The sequence below is a fragment of the Acanthochromis polyacanthus genome, chromosome 21, assembly GCF_021347895.1.
Source record: "Acanthochromis polyacanthus isolate Apoly-LR-REF ecotype Palm Island chromosome 21, KAUST_Apoly_ChrSc, whole genome shotgun sequence".
Classification (NCBI taxonomy): Eukaryota; Metazoa; Chordata; class Actinopteri; family Pomacentridae; genus Acanthochromis; species Acanthochromis polyacanthus.
In genome coordinates, this window is record NC_067133.1 from 7,390,216 (window position 1) to 7,413,674 (window position 23,459).

General features: G+C 40.9%; 1 protein-coding gene across 2 annotated transcripts in view; it reads left to right on the forward strand.

Annotated features, from left to right (window-relative positions):
• The first annotated feature begins 1,807 nt into the window (after positions 1 to 1,807).
• Positions 1,808 to 23,459, forward strand: part of si:dkeyp-113d7.10 (uncharacterized) — a 30,078-nt gene continuing 8,426 nt past the window's right edge. For both annotated transcript variants that reach the window (XM_022221206.2, XM_022221207.2), the window contains exons 1-4: positions 1,808 to 2,480; positions 18,903 to 19,205; positions 21,152 to 21,490; positions 22,937 to 23,163. In XM_022221206.2, the coding sequence (XP_022076898.2) occupies positions 2,099 to 2,480; positions 18,903 to 19,205; positions 21,152 to 21,490; positions 22,937 to 23,163 (1,251 nt within the window). In that variant the 5' untranslated portion in view covers positions 1,808 to 2,098. The remainder of the gene's footprint in view (positions 2,481 to 18,902; positions 19,206 to 21,151; positions 21,491 to 22,936; positions 23,164 to 23,459) is intronic.

Sequence of the window (23,459 nt, forward strand, 5' to 3'; positions counted from 1 at the left end):
TAATATTTATTTGTTTAATTTTCTAAACACTTAAACACTGAACCTGTTTCCATCATTTCATTACATTTCTGATTAAAAGATAAAAAGTTTCAGACATTAATCACTGACTTAATAATGTTGCATCCATTAAAAAATGAATATTTTAAACTCAGATTTATTGTTTTTAAAAACTTAAATTTCATTTGTTCAAATACACAAATGCAGTTCAAAATAATTTTTAAAAAAATTGACAAAAAGCTGAATTAATTTCTTTATTCAATGTGCAATTATATGCACTGCCAGTCCAAAGTTTGGACACACCTTCTCTTTTCATGTTTTTTCTTTATTTTCATGACTATTTACATTGTAGATTCTCACTGAAAGCATCAAAACAATGAATGAACACACATGGAATTATGTAGTGAAGAAAATCATGTGAAATAAGTCAAAACATGTTTTATATTTTAGATTCTTCTAAATAGCCACCCTTTGATTTCTGCTTTGATTCTTGGTATTCTCTGGATGAGCTTCATGATGTAGAACCTGAAATGGTTCTCCAGCAGTCTTAAAGAAGTTCCCAGAGATGCTGAGAACTTGTTGGTTCTTTTGCCTTCACCCTGTGCTCCATCTCATCCCAAACCATCTGGATTGAGTTTAGGTCAGGCGACTGTGGAGGCCAGGTCATCTCCATCACTCTCCTTCTTGGTCAAATAGCCCTTACAAAGACTGGAGGTGGGTTTGGGGTCATTGTCCTGTTGAAAAATAAATGATGGTCCAACTAAACGCAAACCAGATGGAATGGCATGTCGCTGCAGGATGCTGTGGTAGCCATGCTGGTTCAGAGTGCCTTTATTTGGAATAAATCCCCAACAGTGTCACCAGCAAAGCACCCCCGCACCATCACACCTCCTCCTCAATGCTTCAAGGTGGGAACCATGCATGTAGAGACCATCCATTCATGTTCTGGAACCAAAGATCTCTAATTTGGACTCATCAGACCAAAGCACAGATTTCCACTGGTCTAATGTTCGTTCCTTGTGTTTATTGGCCCAAATAAATATTTTCTGCTTGTTGCTTTTCCTTAGTAGTGGTTTCTAAGCAGCTATTTGACCATAAAGGTCTGATTGGTTCAGTCTCCCCTGAACAGTTGACGTAGAGATGTGTCTGCTACAAGAACTCTGTGAGGCATTTATCTGGGCTCTAATGGCTCTTGGTCTTCCTTTCCTGGGGCAGTCCTCATGTGAGCCAGTTTTGTTGCAGCGCTTGACGATTTTTGCGACAGCACTTGGGGATACATTCGAAGTTTTTGCAATTTTCCAAACTTACTGACCATCAGTTCTTAAAGTAATGATGGACCGTCGTTTCTCTTTATTTAGCTGATTGGTTCCTGCCATAATATGGATGCTAACAGTTGTCAAATAGGGCTGTCAACTGTACTAACCTGACTTCTGCACAATACAACTGATGGTCCCAACCCCATAAAAAGGTAAGAAATGCCACAAATTAACCTAAAATCTAAAACATATTTATAGTCATTTCACACTTATTTGTTTACTGGATAATTCCATATGTGTTCATTCATAGTTTTGATGCCAGTGTGTATTTGTACGATGAAGGTTCGTGCAGAAAATAAATTCCACATATCTGAAGCTGATTAACACTTTATTGTGTGATATTTAATATTTGCAGGTTGTTGTGTCTGCATCTGTTAGCTGTTCTCCGGGTGTGTTATGATCCTGGTCCTGGCTCTGGTCCTGTTCCTGAACTGCCACTGCAGTCTGACATTTGAAGTGACTGATGTTATTTTCTGGAGCCAAAATGGCGCGGATGCCTGCCTGTGCGCAGGCACTGCGTGCGCGGGCCCCGACATGTGGGCGGGATGTGGATGCGATGCGCGTCTATTCGGATGTTTTCGGTGCTCTGGAGCCGCTGAACACGCGCCCAGCAGCGGCCGCAGAGAGAAGCAGCCGGAGGAGACGCGCTGAAGAGCCGCCGGAGCAGCGCAGCGAGCCGCGGCACATTTTCACGCAGCTTCCCGTCAGGGACCGAGGGCAGGGGCTGGGCGGCGGGCTCCGGTCCAGAAGAATGAGAGAGCCCTCTAACCGGAGGGGGCGCAAACATGAACGGGGCCGTGTACATTTCGTTCTTCCAGGGCCAGCTGGAGTCCGTGCTGGAGCAGGTCGTTCAGCTCGCCGTCCAGGAAATCAGCAAGTCGGTCGGCTCCAGTCTCAACGCGCTGCTGCTGGAAACGGCCGTGAAGGAGCAAGAAAACCGCCGGCTGCGGCTCCAGCTGCAGGCGAAGGAGACCCGGGGCCGAGCCTCGGACGGAGGACCCTCTCCGGCGTCCGGTAAGAAGCCTGGCAAAGCGGCGGGCGACGAGAGGGCGGACGGCGGCAGGACAAAGCCCCAGCAGCCGCAGCTCCACGCCTCCGGATGGCAGGGCGCCGAGCCCGGTGGACTCACCGACACACGCCGACTAGAGCAACGAGGACGAGTCGTGGGTAGGATCCGTTACACAACGCACACACACACACAAACAAACACTCCAGTCTGGCATTGCGTAACGTACAGCCGTTTTACGGTTTTCTGGGTGAACCGAGCAGAGCGGCCTGCAGGTGATAAACAGCCCGACAGAGGAGCTCCGGACTGCGGGGCCAGACGGTCTCAGGGCTGCCGGAGCTCCTCTGATTGGGCTTTAATTGGAGGTGCAGCAGATGATGAGAGCAGGAATGTGGACCCTCCTTCTCCTCAAACAGCAGCTCTGGAGTCAATGTTCAGAGCTGCAGGTCGAAAACAAAGACACTTCGAGGTAAAAATAAGAGCTAAGGCCTCGATTCCACGAGCTTCTGGCTCATAAAATAAGATTTACAGGCTTCCTGACATGTCCTCTTCAAGAATGGAGGCACTGGTGGTGAAGGGGAGCACCAGGACAAAGAGTCAGCAGGCTACAGGAGGCCTCATGGTGGGCAGGACGGTGGCTGCCATCCACCCAGTGAGGGCAAATCAGCTTTTCATTGGGAAAGAAAGGGCCTGAGGCAGGACAAAACTGTCGCACAGGGAAATATTCACACATTCAGCCGCCGTCTTTCACCTTTTAATGGCTGTCGGTTCAGATTTATGAGCAGGAACAACGTTCGGGTACGTCGCCGCCGAACGCCAAAGGCATCTCCATGGAAGTCGGAGGTTGGGATGGAAGCTTGGAGAAGTTTCTACTTACTCAGTCACAGTGGAGACATAAAATACCTTACAAACGTAAACAACACAAAAAGAACATTGTTCTACCGCTTCGTAACTTGCACCATTAGCTAAGTCTGATTTTTCATGGAGAAATTCGTCGTGCGGACTGTAAAAACCCGCCTTTTCAAAAAGTTCAACTTAAGATCAATAAGATTATTCTACTAATCTCTTAAATGTTGCCACAACTAAGGTTTTGTTTTTTTTAAATGGCCTAAAACTGACCAATTTTCAATGGAGACCAAACTACAAGTCCAACAAGTCTTACATAATTTCAGCATTTGCGTTTGTCAACAGTCAAACAGTATTCCAATATGTGGTGTCAAAGATGTCCAGAAACCCTGAGCTGAAAGATCAGGACGGATTAACCAACTTGGTCCCAGTGGTGACGCAAAATTTTGTCAAAACGAAAACCGCTCATAAAAACCTTTGCTTTCCAGTTTCATAACTTGCATGAAGAACTGAACTGTTAGCTAGTTTGGACTTTTCGTACAGAAATTTGGAGTGCTAATTTTAAAAATAGCCTATTCAGAAACTTTTACTCCAGAGAAACACGAAGCTGCAACATGACCTTCATTAGTTTTGCCAGAACTCAGCCTAAACCTGACCAAACTGATCTATGAATACAGATAGGAATCCCTCAAGTCTTTTAGTCTCAGCTTGAAGGATTTTCAGTAGTGTAGAAACAGCATCTGTATACGCCTGAAAGTATCTCCAGTAGTGTAGAAGGGAACTCCAGTGTGAAAGGTCAGGAGATCAGGACAAGAAGTTTGGAAACGTTTTTGCGAAGATGGTTCTGCTAGTGAGGCAAAATATTTTCAAAATCCAAACAACTCAGACAGAATGTTACAGTTCCATAAACTTGTATCAGGAACTACACCAAGGCTAGTTCTGACACTTTCCATTGAGGAATTTGTGTTGTAGTCCTGAGAAATTGCCTTTCACCTCCAAAGAAATGCAAATTTACTCAATGAAACTCAGTAATTTTCCCCAAACTGTTAAATTAAACAGCTTAAATTTGACAGGTTCTTAATTGTAGCTAAAATTACGAGTCTGATGACTTAAAATTTCGTCTTGTTGGGTTGTGTAGGGTTTATAGTTGTTTTTGTTTTTTAGCTCAAGGGTCATTTCGACTTTAAGCACAACTTGTAGTTTGATGGCAAAATTTGTTTAAGCTACAGAAATAAAGTTTCAAGTTTAGCGATTTCTGTCAAAATCCTTGTTTTTTAGGTGTCAGGTCAGATTTATCCTCTGAAACAATACTCAAATGTGTCACCGTTGAAGACCAATAACATCTCCTGGGATGTAGATGGGAAACTTAAGGCCGAAAGGTCAGATGATCAGGGCCAGAAGCTTGGGAAAGTTTTCACTAACTTGGTCCCAGTGGTGATGAGAAATACTGTCGAAACCCAAGCAGCCTATTAAGAACTTTACCAGATTCGTAATTCACATCTAAAACTAACCTGAAGCTAGTTCTGACTGTATTAGGGAAATTCAAGAGGCAGATTCTAAAAAACCTCCCTTTTCCAAATTTTTGTCCGGAAAAACATGAAATTTGTCTATGGACGTTGCATTAAATTTGCTAAAATTGAGCTTAAAAACTGCTGAATATGCAATCGGGACCAAAATCATCAGTGAATAAAGTAACATCTTCCAGTTTTAGTTTGTTTGGCTTCAAAACTTTTTCGCTTCAAGACTCATCTTTACGTGAGAATTAACGTTTGGTTCAACGCACAATTTCTTTAATCTACGTAAATATTTGAAATTGATATGAAATTTTGTCAAATCACAAACTGCCTAAAAGAACCTAAATAGTATAATAAAGGTTTAAACTGATATCAGGAACAGGAAATTAGTTCTGACGCTTCGTAGAGGAATTCATGATGTGATCCAAAGCAACCTTTATCAAATCTTTTACAAAAAAGAAGCACAAATATTTCTGCAGTGCGTTTTATTTTCTGGAGCCGTCCTAGAATAACTTCCAGTGTCAGACCAAAAAGGAAATAAAGTTCTCTTTTCCGTCAGTAGAAAAAACTCACAGTACTGATTCCTAAATACTTTTTCTGAAACTTTTAACTCCAGAGAAACACAGACATTTTTCTACAAACATCTTTTATTTGCTAGAATTGAGACTAAATGAAACTAACAGACTTCAAAAGTCAGGACTTAACTAATCAGAAAATAATAAATATGAAGTTCAGTTGAATTTTTTAACTGCTGTATGGGTTTGAATCTTGGCGAACAGAAAAAGTTTTTGTCAACTATGAAAAATTTCATGTCGAGTGTTTTGATGTCAGTTTGTCGACAGATTAAAGTTGTGAATCGGACATCAGGAGCCGGATAGTTCAGATGTTTCTCCAACTTTAGAGGCATTGATGGTGCTGATTCTGAAATGAAAAGACTCTTTTGGTTTTCCTGCTAAATTGTTTTATATTTGTCAGAAGATTTAGTCTAAAGCCCCCAGATTTTAATTTTAATCTTGATCAAACTGAAGAATAAAGTTCCTGCAACAGCAAAAGGAATTCATGATGCTCATTCTGGAAAAAACGATTGTTTTCTTGAACTTTAACTCCAGAGAAACATGAACTTGTTTTTCTACAAAACCCAGTTTAATTCAGCAAAATGATTCCTGAATTAAATCTAGTCTGAAATAATCACATTTTACATTTAAATCAGGATACATCTGGTTGGAGATTAAGTAAATTAAGGAACCGGCAAATGTTTCGTTGTCAGTGTTTCGTGTCTCTACGAATCGGCCTTCAGTTTATCAGCAGCTGCAGGTTTAAAATCAAGACTAACAGTTATGAATCTGAGTAATTTCCATGTTACTTTTCTGGTTTTAAAACTTGTCTCTAATCTCAGCTTCGGAGTTTTTCTTAAAATGTAAAATTTCTTGTTGGTTTCTTCGACGGTTGAGCTTCTTTAAATAAATGTATTTCGGCGATTGAAACTTCGACTGGTCATTAGATCTAAATTTGGGTCTAAAAGAGATTCTGACAATTTCAGAATCTATTAACAATGTAATCCTGAAAAATCTGAAAACTCTTGATTAAAAAAGCTTCAGTTCATGAATGCAGACATAGCATCCATTGAGCAGCATTCGTTTTCTACTAGAACTTTCTCCTATTACAGACACATTTAGTTTTCAACAGAATGAATAAATCTGGATTTCTCCAGTTGAAACTGTTGCTGAGAAGTTAAACTTTTATAGCCATATAAACAGTTTCTCATGTTAATTTGAGGCTTGAAAATTTTCGTGATCGAATCGTAAAGATTAGAAATATTGTAGACATCTCTTTTCAAATGTGCTGATTTGGCCGCACGTGATTTATTTTGTTAGTTTTACTTTCATCACTGACGTTAATCTACAGATTATTTAAAAGGAACTTTCAAATTTATAATCAATAGATTACTGGACGATTAAATATTAGATCAATAATAAGAGAAGTGTTCAGTAATTCTGTGAAATGTGGAAGTGTTTTTGTCTTGATTTTTACACCCATTGTGATGATTTTGGCATCTGAAATAGAGAAAGAATGACAACGTCAAAACAGATCAATTAGAACCAATGATCAATACTTTCAGTGGATGGAAACAACATTTAATTCACATTTTTTTTGTGTGTGTAACATTCAGCTAAAAATTTCCTTTTCATCTGAACAGAAACCAGATATTCACGTCAGGTTTCGTCTGAAGTCATTTAAATCTCAAGACTCTTAAACGTCATAAAAACACAAACGGTTAATTAGGGGCTCGGGGCTGCAGTATGCAGCCCGAGCCACTATTGTTCTCCTGTTGCGTTTATTATTATTTTTCACGTTTCCGCCGTTTTTCGATTCGTAACTCGTCCTAGGCCTTTGAGAAAACCAAAACAAATTATATATCAAAACGTGCGGCTTCATCGGGAATAGTGTGCTATGACTTTTCTAAGAAATTCGTCATTTTATCGCAGAATTATTCGCAAAAAACTGCGAAAAAAATCCCATAGGAAATGAATGGGGACTGAAAAAAAATGGGCTTGAAAAGTCCACTGTTTTCCAAACGCCACTGCTTCGCCATACGTTCACCTAGAAACTTCATTTAACCATCAAAACGCAGTGATTTTTCTTGTCTTCGCAGGAATATATTTTATATCAGGCTGAGATTTACAGTTTTTGATCAGTGAGTCCTCAAAAAAGTGAAAATTTTCAAAATCTGCTCTGGTTAGAGTGCGGCATGTCAGTTGGTAGAGTGGAGGAGAGGTGAAAAATTCGCCTGAAAATTTCCCGATCGCATCGCCCTCACGACCAAACCATAAATGTTAGGGGAATAAAATTTGGTCAGATTGTAGACAATTTTCCTGGGATTCAAATGAATCCAAGTTTGAAGACCTAGCTCTTTCTGAAGAGAAATGGCAGGCAGCAGTTTAGACCAAAGTCGCACCGTTCTCTCCATAGGAACCAATGTAAACTGAATCATCTGCCTCATGGAGGGACAGTGTTTTTTAAATCGCTGTAACTCGGTCATTTCTCACAATATTTGAAAAATAATTACATTTATGGAAAGCCACGGCCTTCCTCTCGCTCACGGTCATTTCGGTTTTCAGCTAGCATTCACGGTTAGCCCACAATTAGCGCCAGAACGAGACGTTGCGCGCTGCTGCTGAGAAGCACTTTTTTGCTGTCTGTGGCAGGCACCGTTGCTATGGGGGCCATAGCAACCGCCCTTACACACGCGCAGGCATGCTCCCACGCACACACACAGACTCATTGGTGTGCCACACCCACCTTCACGCCCAATACCTAAACAGAAGCTGAATTTCAGCCTGAAAATCAGTTCAAACTCTCAGCTTCACACAGCCTTTAGAGCAGGGGTGTCAAACTCAGTTCCAACACACCTGATTCAAATGATCAGGCTCGTTATCAGGCTTCTGCTGAGCTTCATGATAGCCTATCATTTGAATCAGGTGTGTTGTAAGAAGGAAACATCTAGAACACAGAGGATAGTGGACCTCCAGGAACTGAGTTTGACACCCCTGCTTTGGGGTAACTCCAATCCAAATTTTGACCAGGTGAGATTTTCCCATCTCTGCCTTTCAAAATAAAAGCACAGCACAATTTTAAAATTAAAGCCTGTGACGGACTGGAAACGCCAGTTAAACCTCTCAGTTTCACACAGCCTTCACAGTAACTCCAATCCAAATTTTGACCAGGTGAGATCTTCCTGTCTCTGCCTTTCAAAATAAAAACACAGCACAATTTGCCAGTTAAACTTCTCAGTTTCACACAGCCTTTACAGTAACTGCAATCCAAATTTTGACCAGGTGAGATCTTCCTGTCTCTCCTTCAAAATAAAAGCCCAGCACAATTTCAAAATAAAAGCCTGCGACGGACTGAAAACTCCAGTTAAACCTCTCAGCTTCACACAGCCTTTAGAGTAACTCCAATCCAAATGTTGACCAGGTGAGATCTTCCGGTCTTTCCCGTTCAAAATAAAAGCACAGCACAATTTCAAAATAAAAGCCCGCGATGGGCCTGAAAACTCCAGTTAAACCTCTCAGCTTCACACAGCCTTTACTCCAATCCAAATTTTAACCAGGTCTGATCTTCCTGTCTCTGCCTTTCAAAATAAAAGCACAGCACAATTTCAAAATAAAAGCCTGCAACAGACCAAAAAATGCCAGTTAAAGCTCTCAGCTTCACACAGCCTTTAGAGTAACTCTAATTCAAACTTTGACCAGGTGAGATATTCCTGTCTCTGCCTTTCAAAATAAAAGCACAGCACAATTTCAAAATAAAAGCCTGCGACGGACTGGAAACGCCAGTTAAACCTCTCAGGTTCACACAGCCTTTACAGTAACTCCAATTAAAATGTTGACCAGGTGAGATCTTCCTGTCTTTGCCGTTCAAAATAAAAGCAGAGCACAGTTTCAAAATAAAAGCCTGTGACGGACCAAAAAATAACCCTCTCCTGCCCAGCTCCGGACATGCACACATCCCGAGCCCCTCCCACGATTTCCGCGTGCGGGAATTGTCTAGTTCTGTTTATTCTTTAATGACCGACAACAAACGTTTTCCATCAGCAGGTGGATATTACAGTCAGTTTATTATTGATTGATCTGTTGATGTCCTGGATCAGTTGGAAAAGCTCAATTTGGTGCTGGGGCCGGTCTAATTCCTGGTGCTGAGTGTTGACTCAACATTTAATTTGTGGAATATTTTCTGGACGAATCGATCAGCTGTTTTGTTCTGAAATGTCAGAAAATGTTGAAAAATGTGGATCAGAGTTTCCTCAAATGTCTTTAGTCCAAAGATCTTTAGTTTACTGTCAGAGGAAACAAGCCAGACAACATTCACATTGAAGAAGCTGAAATTACAGAATTTAGACAGTTTTTATTTAGGAAGGAAGAATCAAAATAATCAGTTATCAAAACAGATGTAGCTCCTATATGAAGTCATTAAAATATTCACATGTTCACAATTACATCTTCAAATGTCTAATTTTATCAACCAAAAATCAAAAACTCAAAACTTTTGATAAATTAAACACTAGAATTATTGATGATTTCTGTTTGACTGATTGACAACTGGTTAGAAAGTCTCTGTTAAATTTGCTGAAGATAGAACATGTGAGATTTTATCATAGAACATTCAATTTTACTTTATTTCCCTTCATTTATTCAGCCTTAATTTATCTTATAATTTATTAATCTGGATTACATAATGGAACCAGAAACCTCATTTACAATTAATAAATAGAAATATTATCACATAAATGAGAAAATTGATTAAAAACTGAATATAAAAAGGGAGAATTAGTAGAATATTCTTTATGTTAAGACAAATTAAGAGAATTATAGCTTAGAACAGAAATGGCTGTGGAGGGTAAAACATGAAGATTTTTATTTAGAAAAAAGCAGAAATAAGGATTTTCTGTCGCATTTTGTAGGATTTACAGACGGAGAACGGCTTCAAGCTAAAAACAGGAAAAAATCAATTCATGTGAAATAAAATGAGACTGAAATATAAAGTAAAATAATGAAGAAAATCAGGTTGTAAAAGATCAGTTTAGTTGATCATATCTGAGACCAGCAGAGACGTTACACAAACTAATTGTTGTGTCTGTGTTTGTGTGTGTCTGTACTGTACACACAGACACACACAGACTCAGACTTTGTGCTACAGCAGCAGATTCGTCCACATGCAGCGACATGTGAGGGAGTGAAAGAAACGCGCTGCCGCTCTCTCGCATGCATGCACACATCTGCTCACTCGGATGCAAACACACAGAAGACACGCAAAGCTGCCTGACACGCCACCACCCTCCCCCTCCCGCCAAAACCAGGCCACCGCCATGACACGGCACGGTCACAACACGAGGGCCGGTAAGGATTTAATGTACAGAGATCCGAAGAGACGCCGCACGGCCAGAGAAACACGCCAAAACACAGCAACACATAGGAACACAGCAACACATAGGAACACAGCAACACATAGGAACACAGCAACACATAGGAACACAGCAACACATAGGAACACAGCAACACATAGGAACACAGCAACACATAGGAACACAGCAACACATAGGAACACAGCAACACATAGGAACACAGCAACACATAGGAACACACAGGAACACGGCTACGTACAGTAACACGCCAACACACAGGTACACGGCTATGTACAGTAACACGCCAACACACAGGAACACGGCTATGTACAGTAACATGCCAACACACAGGTACACGGCTATGTACAGTAATATGCCAACACATAGGAACACACCAACACACAGGAATACGCAACCATATAGGAACGCGCCGACACATAGGAACACAGCTACGTACAGTAACATGCCAACACACAGGAACACGCAACCCTATAGGAACACGCCAACACATAGGAACACAGCTACGTACAGTAACATGCCAACACACAGGAACACGCCAACACAGGAACACGGCTACATAGAGTAACATGCCAACACACAGGAACACAGCTACGTACAGTAACATGCCAACATATAGGAACACGCCAACACAGGAACACGGCTACATAGAGTAACACGCCAACACACAGGAACACGCCAACACATAGGAACACACAGGAGCACGCCAACACACAGGAACACGCCAACACACAGGAATATGCCAACACAGCAATGCTGCAACATACAGTAACACGCCAACACACAGGACTACGCCAACACACAAGAGCACAGCAAAACATAGGAGCATGCCAACACGCCAACACACAACGACATGCTAGCACACGACACGCTAGCACACAGCGACACGCTAGCACACAGCGACACGCTAGCACACAGCGACACGCTAGCACACAGCGACACGCTAACACACAGCGACACGCTAACACACAGCCAGATAATGAGGCAGTGGCCTGAACACGCTGAGGTCGGCGGTCGTGCTGGGAAAGTAGGCAACGCTTTCACTCGACATCTGCCCACTGTGGAGGCAGACAAAGGCTAGGGTGGGGGCAGGAGTGTAGAAGAAGGCCTGGGGGGCATTTAGTGTAAATGATTAAATAAATCCCCGTGGAGTCGAGTGGCAGCAGAACTGATCCAGGTCCAGTTATTGCGTTCATGTGGAGCCCAGTTATGATCCTTCACATCCAGACGAGCGAAATTAAACCTGGACGTGTTTCAAGCCTTCGGTCAGAGATGAAGAAATGCTAAAATACAACGTCAAGCTGCATCTGTGTCTGTTGGCTCGACACAGGACTCTGCATGCTGTCGCTTTGCTGCAGCTTTCTGCAGTTTTCCACGGAGCAGCTGCTGCTTTGTTGTTTCAGATTCTGGCTGCACATTTACAACAGTTCTGAGCTTCATGTCCGCCCACTTTACCAGCTGCTGGGATTAAAATCATTAGAAACTCTCCACAGTGGCTCCGTTTATCCATAAAACAGAAACAGTTACTGGATTTACAACTTTCTGGCTCGACTGTGATGTGTTGTTCTGACAGGAATATAAACAAATTGGGCTTGTCATCTTCATTTTTCAAAATCACTTCATCCGTGTAAATTAGTGTAAAATTAGTGTAAATTGTAAACACACAACCACATGCCAACATACAGTAACACGCTAAGACACTGCAACATGCCAACATATGGAAACAAGACAACAAAATCATGACACATTAGAAAAATGATGCAAAATAAAGAAAACCACCAATAAATAAAAGTGAGACACAAAATCAGAATAGCAAAAAATGAAATAATAAAAATGAGACAAAATGACAAAATGAAAATAATTGACACAAATTAAAAATGACACAAAAAGAGAAAAGTGCAACACAAACTGACAAAAATCAGAAATTATGGAAACGAAACAGTAAAAATGAGAAAAACGTTAGAACAAATGCACCAAGCGCTGTTGTGTAGCTCCCTGTTGTGTAGTTGTGTTGCATCAGATTTGACTGCGGTGATATTTTTAGCTTCAGTTCTTCTTCCTGCTGCAGAAGTCGTGTGTGTGTGTGTGTGTGTGTGTGTGTGTCTGTGTGTGTGTGTGTGTGTGTGTCTGTGTGTGTCTGTCTTGAGGTTAGTCGATGACAGAATGAATGATTAATCACTTTCAGTTTCGCTTTAACAAATCAGTCGCCTCTAATCCTCTGATTTACGTTGTCACAGCATTGCCGTGCGTTGCCATGGAAACTCTGTTGTGATTGGCGCAGATTTACACTGAAGTTTAGACGAACTCCGACCTCAGAGGATCAGTTTCAGACCTCGCCGCACGATCACAGGATTAATGGATGAGCCTGGAGATGATCAGTCAGCCGCAGGGTTCAGGAAGTTAAACTTTTTACATAAATAGTCATTTAAAAGCGGAAATATCTGCGTTAATGTGTCACTTTAGAGGGGATTTTCACTTTTCTACACAAAGCGGTCCGAACTTTAACCTGCAGATGAGTTGCTGGTGATAGATCAGAGGTGTCAAACTCATCTTAGTTCAGTTCCACATTCAGCCCAATTTGATTTCAAGTGACCAGTACAATCACAGCATAACAACCTATAAATAACAATTCCAACTTTCTCCTTTGTTTTAGTTCAAAATAATACATTCTTAAAATGTTCACGTATCAGGAATTATTTCAACAGTGTTTATCTTTTACACATTACAACTTACAGATCAGAGTATCTACAAAGGAACACAACATTTTGTCGCAGGGATCCAAATATTCGGATCTCAAAATAGATATTCGGATATCATCGTAACGACTGATTTTGAGATATGTGACTAAAATGTCTGTTTTTTGCAATGAAAAAGCTGATTTTTATCAATAATTAATCTGTGAAATATGTTTAGATTAATTCAGTAGCATCCATCCATCCATTCTTTATACACCGCTTTATCCTCACTAGGGTTGCGGGGGGTGCTGGAGTCTATCTCAGCTGACTCGGGCGAAGGCAGGGGACACCCTGGACAGGTCACCAGTCTGTCGCAGGGCTAATTCAGTAACAGAAACATCATAAAAAACCTTAAAGCAGTTCAAAAAACCCCTCAAAATATTTTCATTACTGCAACGAGAAACCAAAACCATCTTCAAATTGAGACTTTTACAACCAAATCCTGATTGATTTGTTGTTTTTCGAGGATTCAGACGCAAGTTCAGACAGAAACCCAGTTTTTCTGTTTGTGTGAATCAGCAGCGAGTTAAAAATAAACGTGAAACTGAAGCTGCAGCAGAAGTCGGCTCCACCACCAGGAACACATGAACACGTGTTCATACGTGACCCACTGCTGTTGCAACGTGTGTGTGTGTGTGTGTGTGTGTGTGTGTGTGTGTGTGTGTGTGTGTGTGTGTGTGTGTGTGTGTGTGTGTGTGTGTGTGTGTGTGTGTGTGTGTGTGTGTGTGTGTGTGTGTGTGTGTGTGTGTGTGTGTGTGTGTGTGTGTGTGTGTGTGTGTGTGTGTGTGTCCTGATCATTAATTCATCTAATCAAAGCTGCAGATAATAATTATTACCTTCATTATTAATTCATTCAGTGACAAAACAAGACAATCTGACAGATTTTATACCTGAACTGTCAGTGTTTTGTAGTTTTGTAAAAATATATGACTAATTGTTCAGTTCTAATTTAAAGAAGCTTTATGTGACGTATCCTGATCAATAATTCATCAAATCAAAGCTGCAACAAACCAAAGTCTTAATTATTATTAATTTGTCTGCTGAATTTTTTTATCCAAAATATTTTTAATGCAACAAAAATGAAGAAAAGCTGCAAATTTCAGAACCTGGACGTCAAAGTTTAGCCATTTATGATTTAAAAATGTTGAATTTACTTCATTCTTAGTAAATTTAATTCCCATTATTTATTCGTCTGCTGAATGTTTATTGATCCAGTAACATTTTAGACTTTGATCATCAGAATTTTTGTCATTTTTATTTAACAACAAGAGTCTCTGAGACTAAATGTGCTGTTTTCCTGATGATTGATTAACCAAAGCTGCTGCAGTTATCAGTTGTCCGCTGATTATTGGTTTGATTGATCCAGTCAGAAAAAACGAGGATGTTGACTAGAGCGAAAAGCTGCAGACAAACTCTTTGACCTGTTTGGTTTGCTTGAAAAACACAGAATTTATTATTATAATAGTTGGTGAGTGAAAATGATTTAATGTGCAGCTGTTTTATTTTCACGACCTATTTTTTTTGGGGGGGGGGGGGGATGGTGTCAATGAAACTTCAGAAAAAATAGGTTTTATTTATAGAATATATTCTTTGCTGTAATAAAAATCAAGAAAAGCTGCAAACTGAAACAAGTTCCTCAACAACAAAATTTTGGGTGTTTTTTTTGCTGAAAATTAAAATTCTAATACAGTAATTCATACTTGAACTAATTTGCAGTTAATCAAAGAATAAACTGCATTTATTCCTGATAATCGATGTGAGTTTCTTGACTCATGTCAGAATAAATCATGCAAACAGATGCTGAAACCATCGAGTGTTTCTGCTGGAACGTTATTTGTACGTTCGGGTCACTTTGATTCAGTTTCTTGTCATCATCTAATAGATGAACTCAGATCTGCAGATAGAAAAATAGTCGGCAGTTTGTTCTCTGAACTGATGGAAACATCATGAAGAAACTCTGGAGAACAGAGAGTCGCTGTCAGATAAACAGGATAACGTGAGATTAATGAACTCCAACAAATCCAGCTGATTCCAGTTTGACCAAACATCAGAAGACAGAAATCAGTTATATCCAATTATCCAGCCGCACATTTTTATGATTATCTATTTTTCTGCTGTTGTTAACAACAATCAGTGAATTTAACATTCTGTTTTATCTCTGATGCTGCTCCTCTCTGTTTGCGGTCACTCTGTGGCCCCGCCCACAGCTCTGTCTGATTGGTTACAGTCACAGGAGCAACCAATCACGGACAGCTGTTGTTTAAACAGAGACACAGAGGAGCTGGAATAAAAACCACCATCATCCACCCGAATAATTCACCTATTGGTGCAGCTGGACCTGATTCTGTTGATGGTGCTAAGCTAACGCTATCACTGAGAGGATAGCTGTGTCTCTTAGCCTGCAGCTAGCGCTATCTATAGCAGCGTTTCTAATGTAAGATTAACTTTAACTCCGTTCTGACAGAAAAACAACCTGCAAAAACTGAACAAGAAGCACAAACATCAACACAAGTCATGACATTATGTATATATTCTTAATTTCTGTGTTTTAGTATCTTGGTGTATATTTTTTTCTTATTTTTTTCTTATTTATTGTCTATATAGTGTATATATCTTGTGTATTTAATTTCTAGATGGGTTCTCTTGATTTTTTTGGCTGTCACTTTGCTGCTGTGACGTTGCAGATTTCCCCTTGTGGGACTAATAAAAGTAATTCTATATTAGCAGCTTCCACAGTGGCTAATGCTATGCTAACAGCTAAGTTAGCAGGCAGCCACAGATTAAACTGAAACGGAGTCTAAAACCTTAAGATCTGGACCTTCGTGGGAAATAAAAAGAACAGCAGACAGAACTGAGGAGACAAACTGTTATTGATCGATCAGTAACGCATCATAGCATCACATGACGCTGACATCATTGCTCCTTATTACACATTCAGCTATAGAAATCCTCATTAATGAAGTAATGTAGTCATAAATTGTATTTTCCTGCTGTCACAAGCTGTTAATAAATAACATTTGATAAATATCAGTTATGAACATTTAGAATCAGTTCATCCTTACTGCAAAAGCTTTATTTCTGACCAATTATTAGCAATACATCGATTTTTGTCCATTATCCCGATTTAAAGCTTAGTCTTAATCAATTTTAATCCTGAAACTTTAGGTCACAAGTGATGTGTTCAGGGACCACTGTAAAATTGGTGATCCAGCTGATAAATGAAGTCACTTTTATTACAGAGACTTGTTATGAAGATCTAAACTTTTTATTTTTGTTCGATGTAAAATAAGAGTAAATGCAGAAAACAGTGCAAGTTTTACATCTTTATGTTTTGGTTTGTCTGATACTTTTGTGTTCATGTTGCACAGAATGGGACCAGAACTGACAGTTTTATTAGGTTTTATGCTGCAGATGCGTCTCTGACTGTGAATGTTGGTTTGTGTTACTGAGGCAGCAGATTTGTTCGGGGTTCTTGCAGCCTGCGGCAGGATTCTGTCAGGAGTCTTTGTTCACGGTGGAGGACGTAAAGCTGTCAGCAGGATTTACCTGTTCAGGCTGTTTCCATTCAGCTGCTGCTGTTTTTAAAGGTCGGGGTGGGGGGCGGCGCTAATGCAACACTTCCTGTCTCTGAAAACCAGAAGGCGCGAACACGACGCGACATGTGGAGGAGAAACACCAAATCAGCGCGTCGACACGGAAACCCGAAGCAGGGATTAGAAAACACGTGTCTTTGTTCATGAGGCAACACTTCGACGTGTCCCAGAGGAAATAAAAACGACTCCTGAAATACAGCCTCTGGTAGAAAGATTAGCAGTTAAAGAGACGGAAGACAACATATTCCAAATGGGTCCAGATTTATCACTTTTTAACCCTTTAAGCTTCAGTCAATTCCAGCCGTTTTCAGTACAAAAAATCGCTAATATTCTATTTTTAAATAAAAAAAATTACGAAAAATACGGGGAATATTGGACGGGCATCGCGAGGTGCATTTCCTTGAAAAGGACCGATTCGGGGATTTTATACCGACTTCAGGACATGTTTTGGACAAAATAGTTTACTGGCTTGTGTCATCTGATGTAAAAGGTTGGATTATGGCCGTTTTTTGTGGAATCTTTTTTTTTGTGTGTAATAATAAACCCGGAAATGTGAGTCGCGCTGTGTGCTTTGAAGCCGTGTATAGAGAACGGATGGATGAATATTTGTTTTTGTCGGACAAATGTGTTTTTCTCACCCGCTGTGGTAATCTCATCTGAAAGTGGTTTATACCGGCGGATTCATGAGAATCTAAGCTTTCCATCGGTGTATAGTGTTTGTATAATCGGGTTTGCACCCGTCGGACATTCTTGAAATTCCTATGCAAATTAGTAGGTGTACCGCCGGCGGTACACTGAAGCTTAAAGGGTTAATGGACTTTTTTAATCATTTCTGAGTCTCAGAACTTCATCAGTACAGCAGATAGACACATGACATTTTAAGAGGAAAACACATTTGAGTTCTTGTGAAAACCTCACCCAGATCACCACAAAAAGATGCAAAATTGCCACAAAAAAGGGAAAATTACCTTTAGAAAACACAAAATCTCCACAAAAAGAGACTACGTGTACACAAAAAGGACAAACTACCACAAACAGACAAAATCACCACAAAAAAACGTGCAAAATTGAAACACAAGGGACCAAAACTACCAAAAAGAAACCCACAAAAAAAAAATCAAAATCACTGCAATTAGGGATGAAATTGACATTTGAATCTTTGGGGTTAATTTACATTCATCCAGGTGTCACAGTCTAAACACTAAATCTGGTTTCTGTTCATTTTCTCTATAAAAACTCTAATCATCAGTATTATGGGATGTATCATTGTGTGAACAGAAAAAACTGCAGTAGTTCATAAAATAGAATCTCAGAAACAATCATTGGTACACTGGATGTGCTTCTATTTTCTGGGAATTCACCAGAGAAAACTTTAAAGTGCATTCTGGGTAAAATTTCGAGGCTCATATCAGCAGATGTGGTGGTTGGTCAGAACAAGTTATGGACAATGAAAGAGGATAAAATGATCATCTGTAGTCAGGCTTCATGCTGTGGTTTAATAATTTAACTATGCCAGTTTAGTTTCTGGTGACATCGGGCTAAAAACATTCAGCTGAATGGTTCAATGATCAATTATTAGCTGTCATTCTATTAATATATGATGCTTGTAAAAATGAAAGTCATCATATCATATCAGCGCCAAACTTCAAAACACTTAGATTTCAGCTGTAATAGGCTGTTCCTGGTAGAATGTGACCAATCAGGTACAGCTGTCAGTGGGACGACAAAATGCATCAGTTCAATAAAAATTACAGAACTCTGATCCTGGTTTTATATTTTATCTGCAAATATGCATTTTACTGGCCTCCTCTGACTTTAAGATGCTGATTCGGTGTCAAACTCGTTTAATCAACGTGTTCAGTTCATCAATGGAACGGCCAACTGTCTGCTCATTAGTTCCTCATGAGTCGATTGTTTTTTTAAATGTCTGAAAACATCAGAAGCACTGAGTCGACTTTGTCCTGTTTCTCTTCAGACCAGCTGAAGTCCGTCATGGAGCAGGTTCTGGACTTCGCAGTTCGTGAACTGACCAAGATCGTGGAGGCTTCGTTCGATGACCTGCTGCTGGAGATCACCAAGATGGAGCGCGAGCAGCAGGCGCTGGAGGAGCGTCTGGACAAGGGTGCTGAGCGAGGGGGCGGAGAGAAGGGCCGAGGGGGCGGAGCTTCTGGGAGGCGTCGAGGGTCGGAGAACGACTCGGTGTCGCCAAGCGGCTCGGAGGACACGCGAGAGGAACTGACTGATGTCACCGTTTCCAAGGAGACGGCCGGGACAGAAGGTGAGCGGTCAGGTGACGACTCGAGAGGATCGGAGTCTGATCGAGTCTGAGTTTTCTGTTTGCTTCCATTTTAAATTGAAACTGTTACAGCTCCTATAAAGTGTTCAGTCTCCCTGGAACTGGAAGTTTTTCTCTTTTTTTTACTTTTTAACACTGAATCATGGTCAATTTAATTTGGCTTTTTTGACAAGGATTTACAAAAAAGTACTTTCTCATGTCAAAGTGAAACCGGATTTCTACAAAATATCTAATAATTAAAAATCTAAAATGTAAATCAGTTATTGCGTTAATATTTAGCATTTTAAAGGGACTCTAATGTAACTCAGTTGCAGTCAGTTGGTGCTAGAAGTCAACACTTAGTAACTTAATCCTCTGAGGTCAGTGAATGTGTCTCAGTGATTGTAGTATAAAGACTCCTGTATCTGGAAGGTCCTGTCACTGGTGGATCAGTACTCATTGATCGAACTACACCATGAAGACTAAAGAACACTCCAAGAAACTCTGAGAAAAGGTTGCTGAAAAGCATCAATCAGCAGATGAAACAAGAACATTAAATCCATCATTAAGAAATGGAAGGAATCTGGAACATGAGTGAATCTGACTAGAGCAGGACGTCCTCAAAAACTGAGAGACCAAGAATAAAGAGACTACTGAGGGAGGAAACCAAGACATCTATGACTCCTCCGAAGGAGTTCCAAGCTTCAGCAGCTGATCTGGGAGAGACTGTTCGTGAAACAACTATTGTCTTTTCCTCACCAGTCAAAGCTTTATGGAGACAAAGAGAAAGACTCTGATGGAAAAACTTCATATTAAATCTGGACCAGAAGACATGGGAGATTCCAATGTCAACTGGAAGAAGGTTGTTTGGTCTGATGAGAGCAAAATTAAGCTTTTTGACCATTAGACCACATGCAGTGTTTGGCGAACACCAAACACTGCACATCATTCCAAAGACATCATCATCCTGAAGCATGGTGGTGGCAGCATCATGATGTTTCTCAGCAGCAGGTCCTGGAAGGCTTGTAAAGGTAGAGGGTAAAACGAATGCAGCAAAGTCCAGATAAATCCTGGAGGACAACCTGATGCAGTCTGAAGAGAACTGAGACTTGGAGAAGATTTGTTTTCCAGCAAGACAATGAGTCGAAGCAAACAGCTGAAGCTCCACAGAAATGGCTTAAAGACAACAAGGAGAAAGTTCTGGAGGCCGAGTCAGAGTCCAGACCTCAATCTAACTGAGAATTTATGTCTAGACCTGAGTTTAACAGTTTATAAAGAAGAATGAGTCTAATTTCAGCATCCAGATCTTCAGACTGATTTAGACCAACAGTGCTCTGCCAAGGCTGCTCAGTCTTTGTATTGTTTCCGATGGATCAGTCCTGATAAGTCCGCAGTGCTCACAATTGTGATCGTCAGCAGGCAACTGATGTAGTGTTCACTTGTTGTCATAGTTACAGTGACACTGTGCTGCTATCTCGCAATGATGCATAGTGATGTGACTATAAGCCACATCACTGCCAAAATCTAATGAGGTGGTCCTTGTGTCATGTCTGACCTTCCCTGAAATTTCATCCAAATCCATTACTTCAGTTTTGAGTAATGTTTCACACGGACAGACGAAGCAGCGCTGATCATCACCACCTCCTTGGTGGTGTCATGACGGAACTGCAGCCAAAGGCTTATCTACTAAACACTGACTGGAAAGAGGAGAATACTGATGAGACCCACTACTTTAGGTTGTTTATTTTTAATTAATTGACATTACTTTTATAAATCTGCTTTTACTTGACATGAAAGAATGCTTTTTTTATTTAAATTCTCGTCAAAATAAAGGCAAACTATAGATTAAGTGTTGAAAATCAATAAAAGACAGTCAACTTAATTGAATGCTGTTTATATTCAGTGTATCTGTCAGTGTGTGCAGCCTCACCTCCTCCATCCTCCCCCAGACCCGGCGCGTCCCCCGGTTCTGTCAGTCTCCCAGGACTGGGTTCCCATCCTGGACAAGGTCTTTGGGCAGAAGTGGTGCAGCGACGTCTGGCAGATCAAGGAGCTGGGCGGAAATGATGGCAGGCGTGGCCTGGGGGAGGACGGGCCTCAGCCAGCGGAGCGTCTCTCCGCCCCCTCAGTGACCCTGGAGCCCTCCCCCTCCTCCCCCCAGCAGGACCCCCGATGGACACCGCTGGAGGACATGGAGGTGTTTTCACCGGACGAAGACGACGCCCAGAGGAGCCACGCCTCCAACGCCACGCCTGCAGCCCCACCTGAACCCCCCCTCAGCCCCACAGGTGAGACGGCATCCAGCAGGTATGAGTACGTGTAGAAATACAGAAACAGAAATATATTGATACCAGCTGGACAAAATATTAAGTAGTATACATTCACAAAGTATATTGAGAAGTTAAAATAATTATGAACCAAATGTCTAACATAGAAAACAATATTCAAAAAACATGGCAATTTTATTTTAAAAAATGTTAAATCTGTATTTTTATTCTTGACAAAGGCAAATAATTGTTTTTGAAGCAGAATGGGCAAGTATAACGATTTGACGAGCTGCTGTTGCTCAGATTGCTGAAGAAGTTAAAGCTGGTTCTGATAGAAAGGTTTCAGAATACACAGAGCATCACAGTTTGTCCATGCTGACTGCTTTGGACCACCAAAAGCACCAACAATGGACACATGAGCATCAGAACTGGACCAATGGAAGAAGGGTGCCTGGTCTGATGGATCACGTTTTCTTTTACATCACGTGGATAGCTGGGTACTTGTACGTCGCTTACCTGGGGAACACATGGCACCAGGATGCACTATGGGAAGAAGACAAGCCAGTAGAGACGGAGTGATGCTTTGGGCAATGATCTGCTGGGAAACCGTGAGTGCGGCCATCCATGTGGGTGTTACTTTGACGTATAGCGCCTACCTGAGTGTTGTTGCGGACCATGTACACTCTTTCGTGGCCTCTTTCAGGAGGATAATGCACCATGCCACAAAACAAAATGGTTCAGGAATGGTTTGAGGAGAACAACAACCGGTTTGAGGTGTTGCCTCGGCCTCCAAATTCCCCAGATCTCAATCAAACATCTGTGGGATGTTCTGGACAAACAAGTCCGATCCATGGAGGCTCTACTTGGCAGCTTCCAGGACTTAAAGGATCTGCTGCTAACATCTCGATGCCAGACACCACAGCACACCTTCAGGGTATAGTGGAGTGCATGCCAGGTCAGGGATGTTTTGGCAGAAAAAGGGACCAGCACAATATTAGACAGGTAGTCATAATGTTATGCCTGATTGGTGCATGTAAACAACAAAATACAATAATCCAAAAGCATATTTACAGAATCAATGACAAATAATGCTAAAACACGAGTATATAAATATGAAATACATGAAAGAGGCAGAAAAGTGGATGAATGGGAGTCATGAATCAATAACTGAAGTCACATAGAAACAAACGTATAAATATAAACATGTAAAGTAGCTGTTTGTGTTGTTGTTTGTCGCCCTCTGCTGGACACTCCCAGCATTTCCTCTGACAGTGATTTTAGATTCATCATTGATGCATCAGAAAAATTATATATTTTTTTATCCTGATTCATGTCTTTAATACTCTTTTTTTTTTTTTTTTTTTGTCATATTTTAGTTTGTTGGTCCACAGAGAATCATCTGATCAGGTATTGATCTGGTATCGATTGACTGGATGAAGTATTTTATAAATATTCGTCTCCCTGCAGGTCGCTGCTCGTCGGCCTCCATGCTTCATCGCCTGCTGACTCTCCCGTCTCAGCTGCTGGAGGATGATGAGGAGGCCGCCGCCGCCGCCAAGGAAACGCTGGTCACCCTGGCGACAGACGGCGCCATCGAGCAGCGAGACAGCGTGGAGCCGCGGGAGCGACCAATCAGGGAAGAGGAGGAGGACGAAGAAGAGGAAGAGGAGGACGAGGAGGAGAAGGGCAGGAAGGTGAAACTTGAACATTAAGATAAAATAAACCCAGTTTTAAAATGTGAAATAATAATTAATATAAATAGCAAGAATCTGACATGCTGCAGTTTTTAATTAATTTGTTCGACTTTCATCAGTGATGACATTTTCGTTGGAAACATCTGCAGAAACTGATTTTAAACCAGAAAAATGTTTTATTTAATGATTCAGTTCTAAGTTGTTGCATAATTGTTCCCTGGTTATTCTCTGATGTTGTGGATGTAAAGAAGCTCTGACTGACTCATTGCCGCCCGGCAAAACTGCGTTTGCCGGAA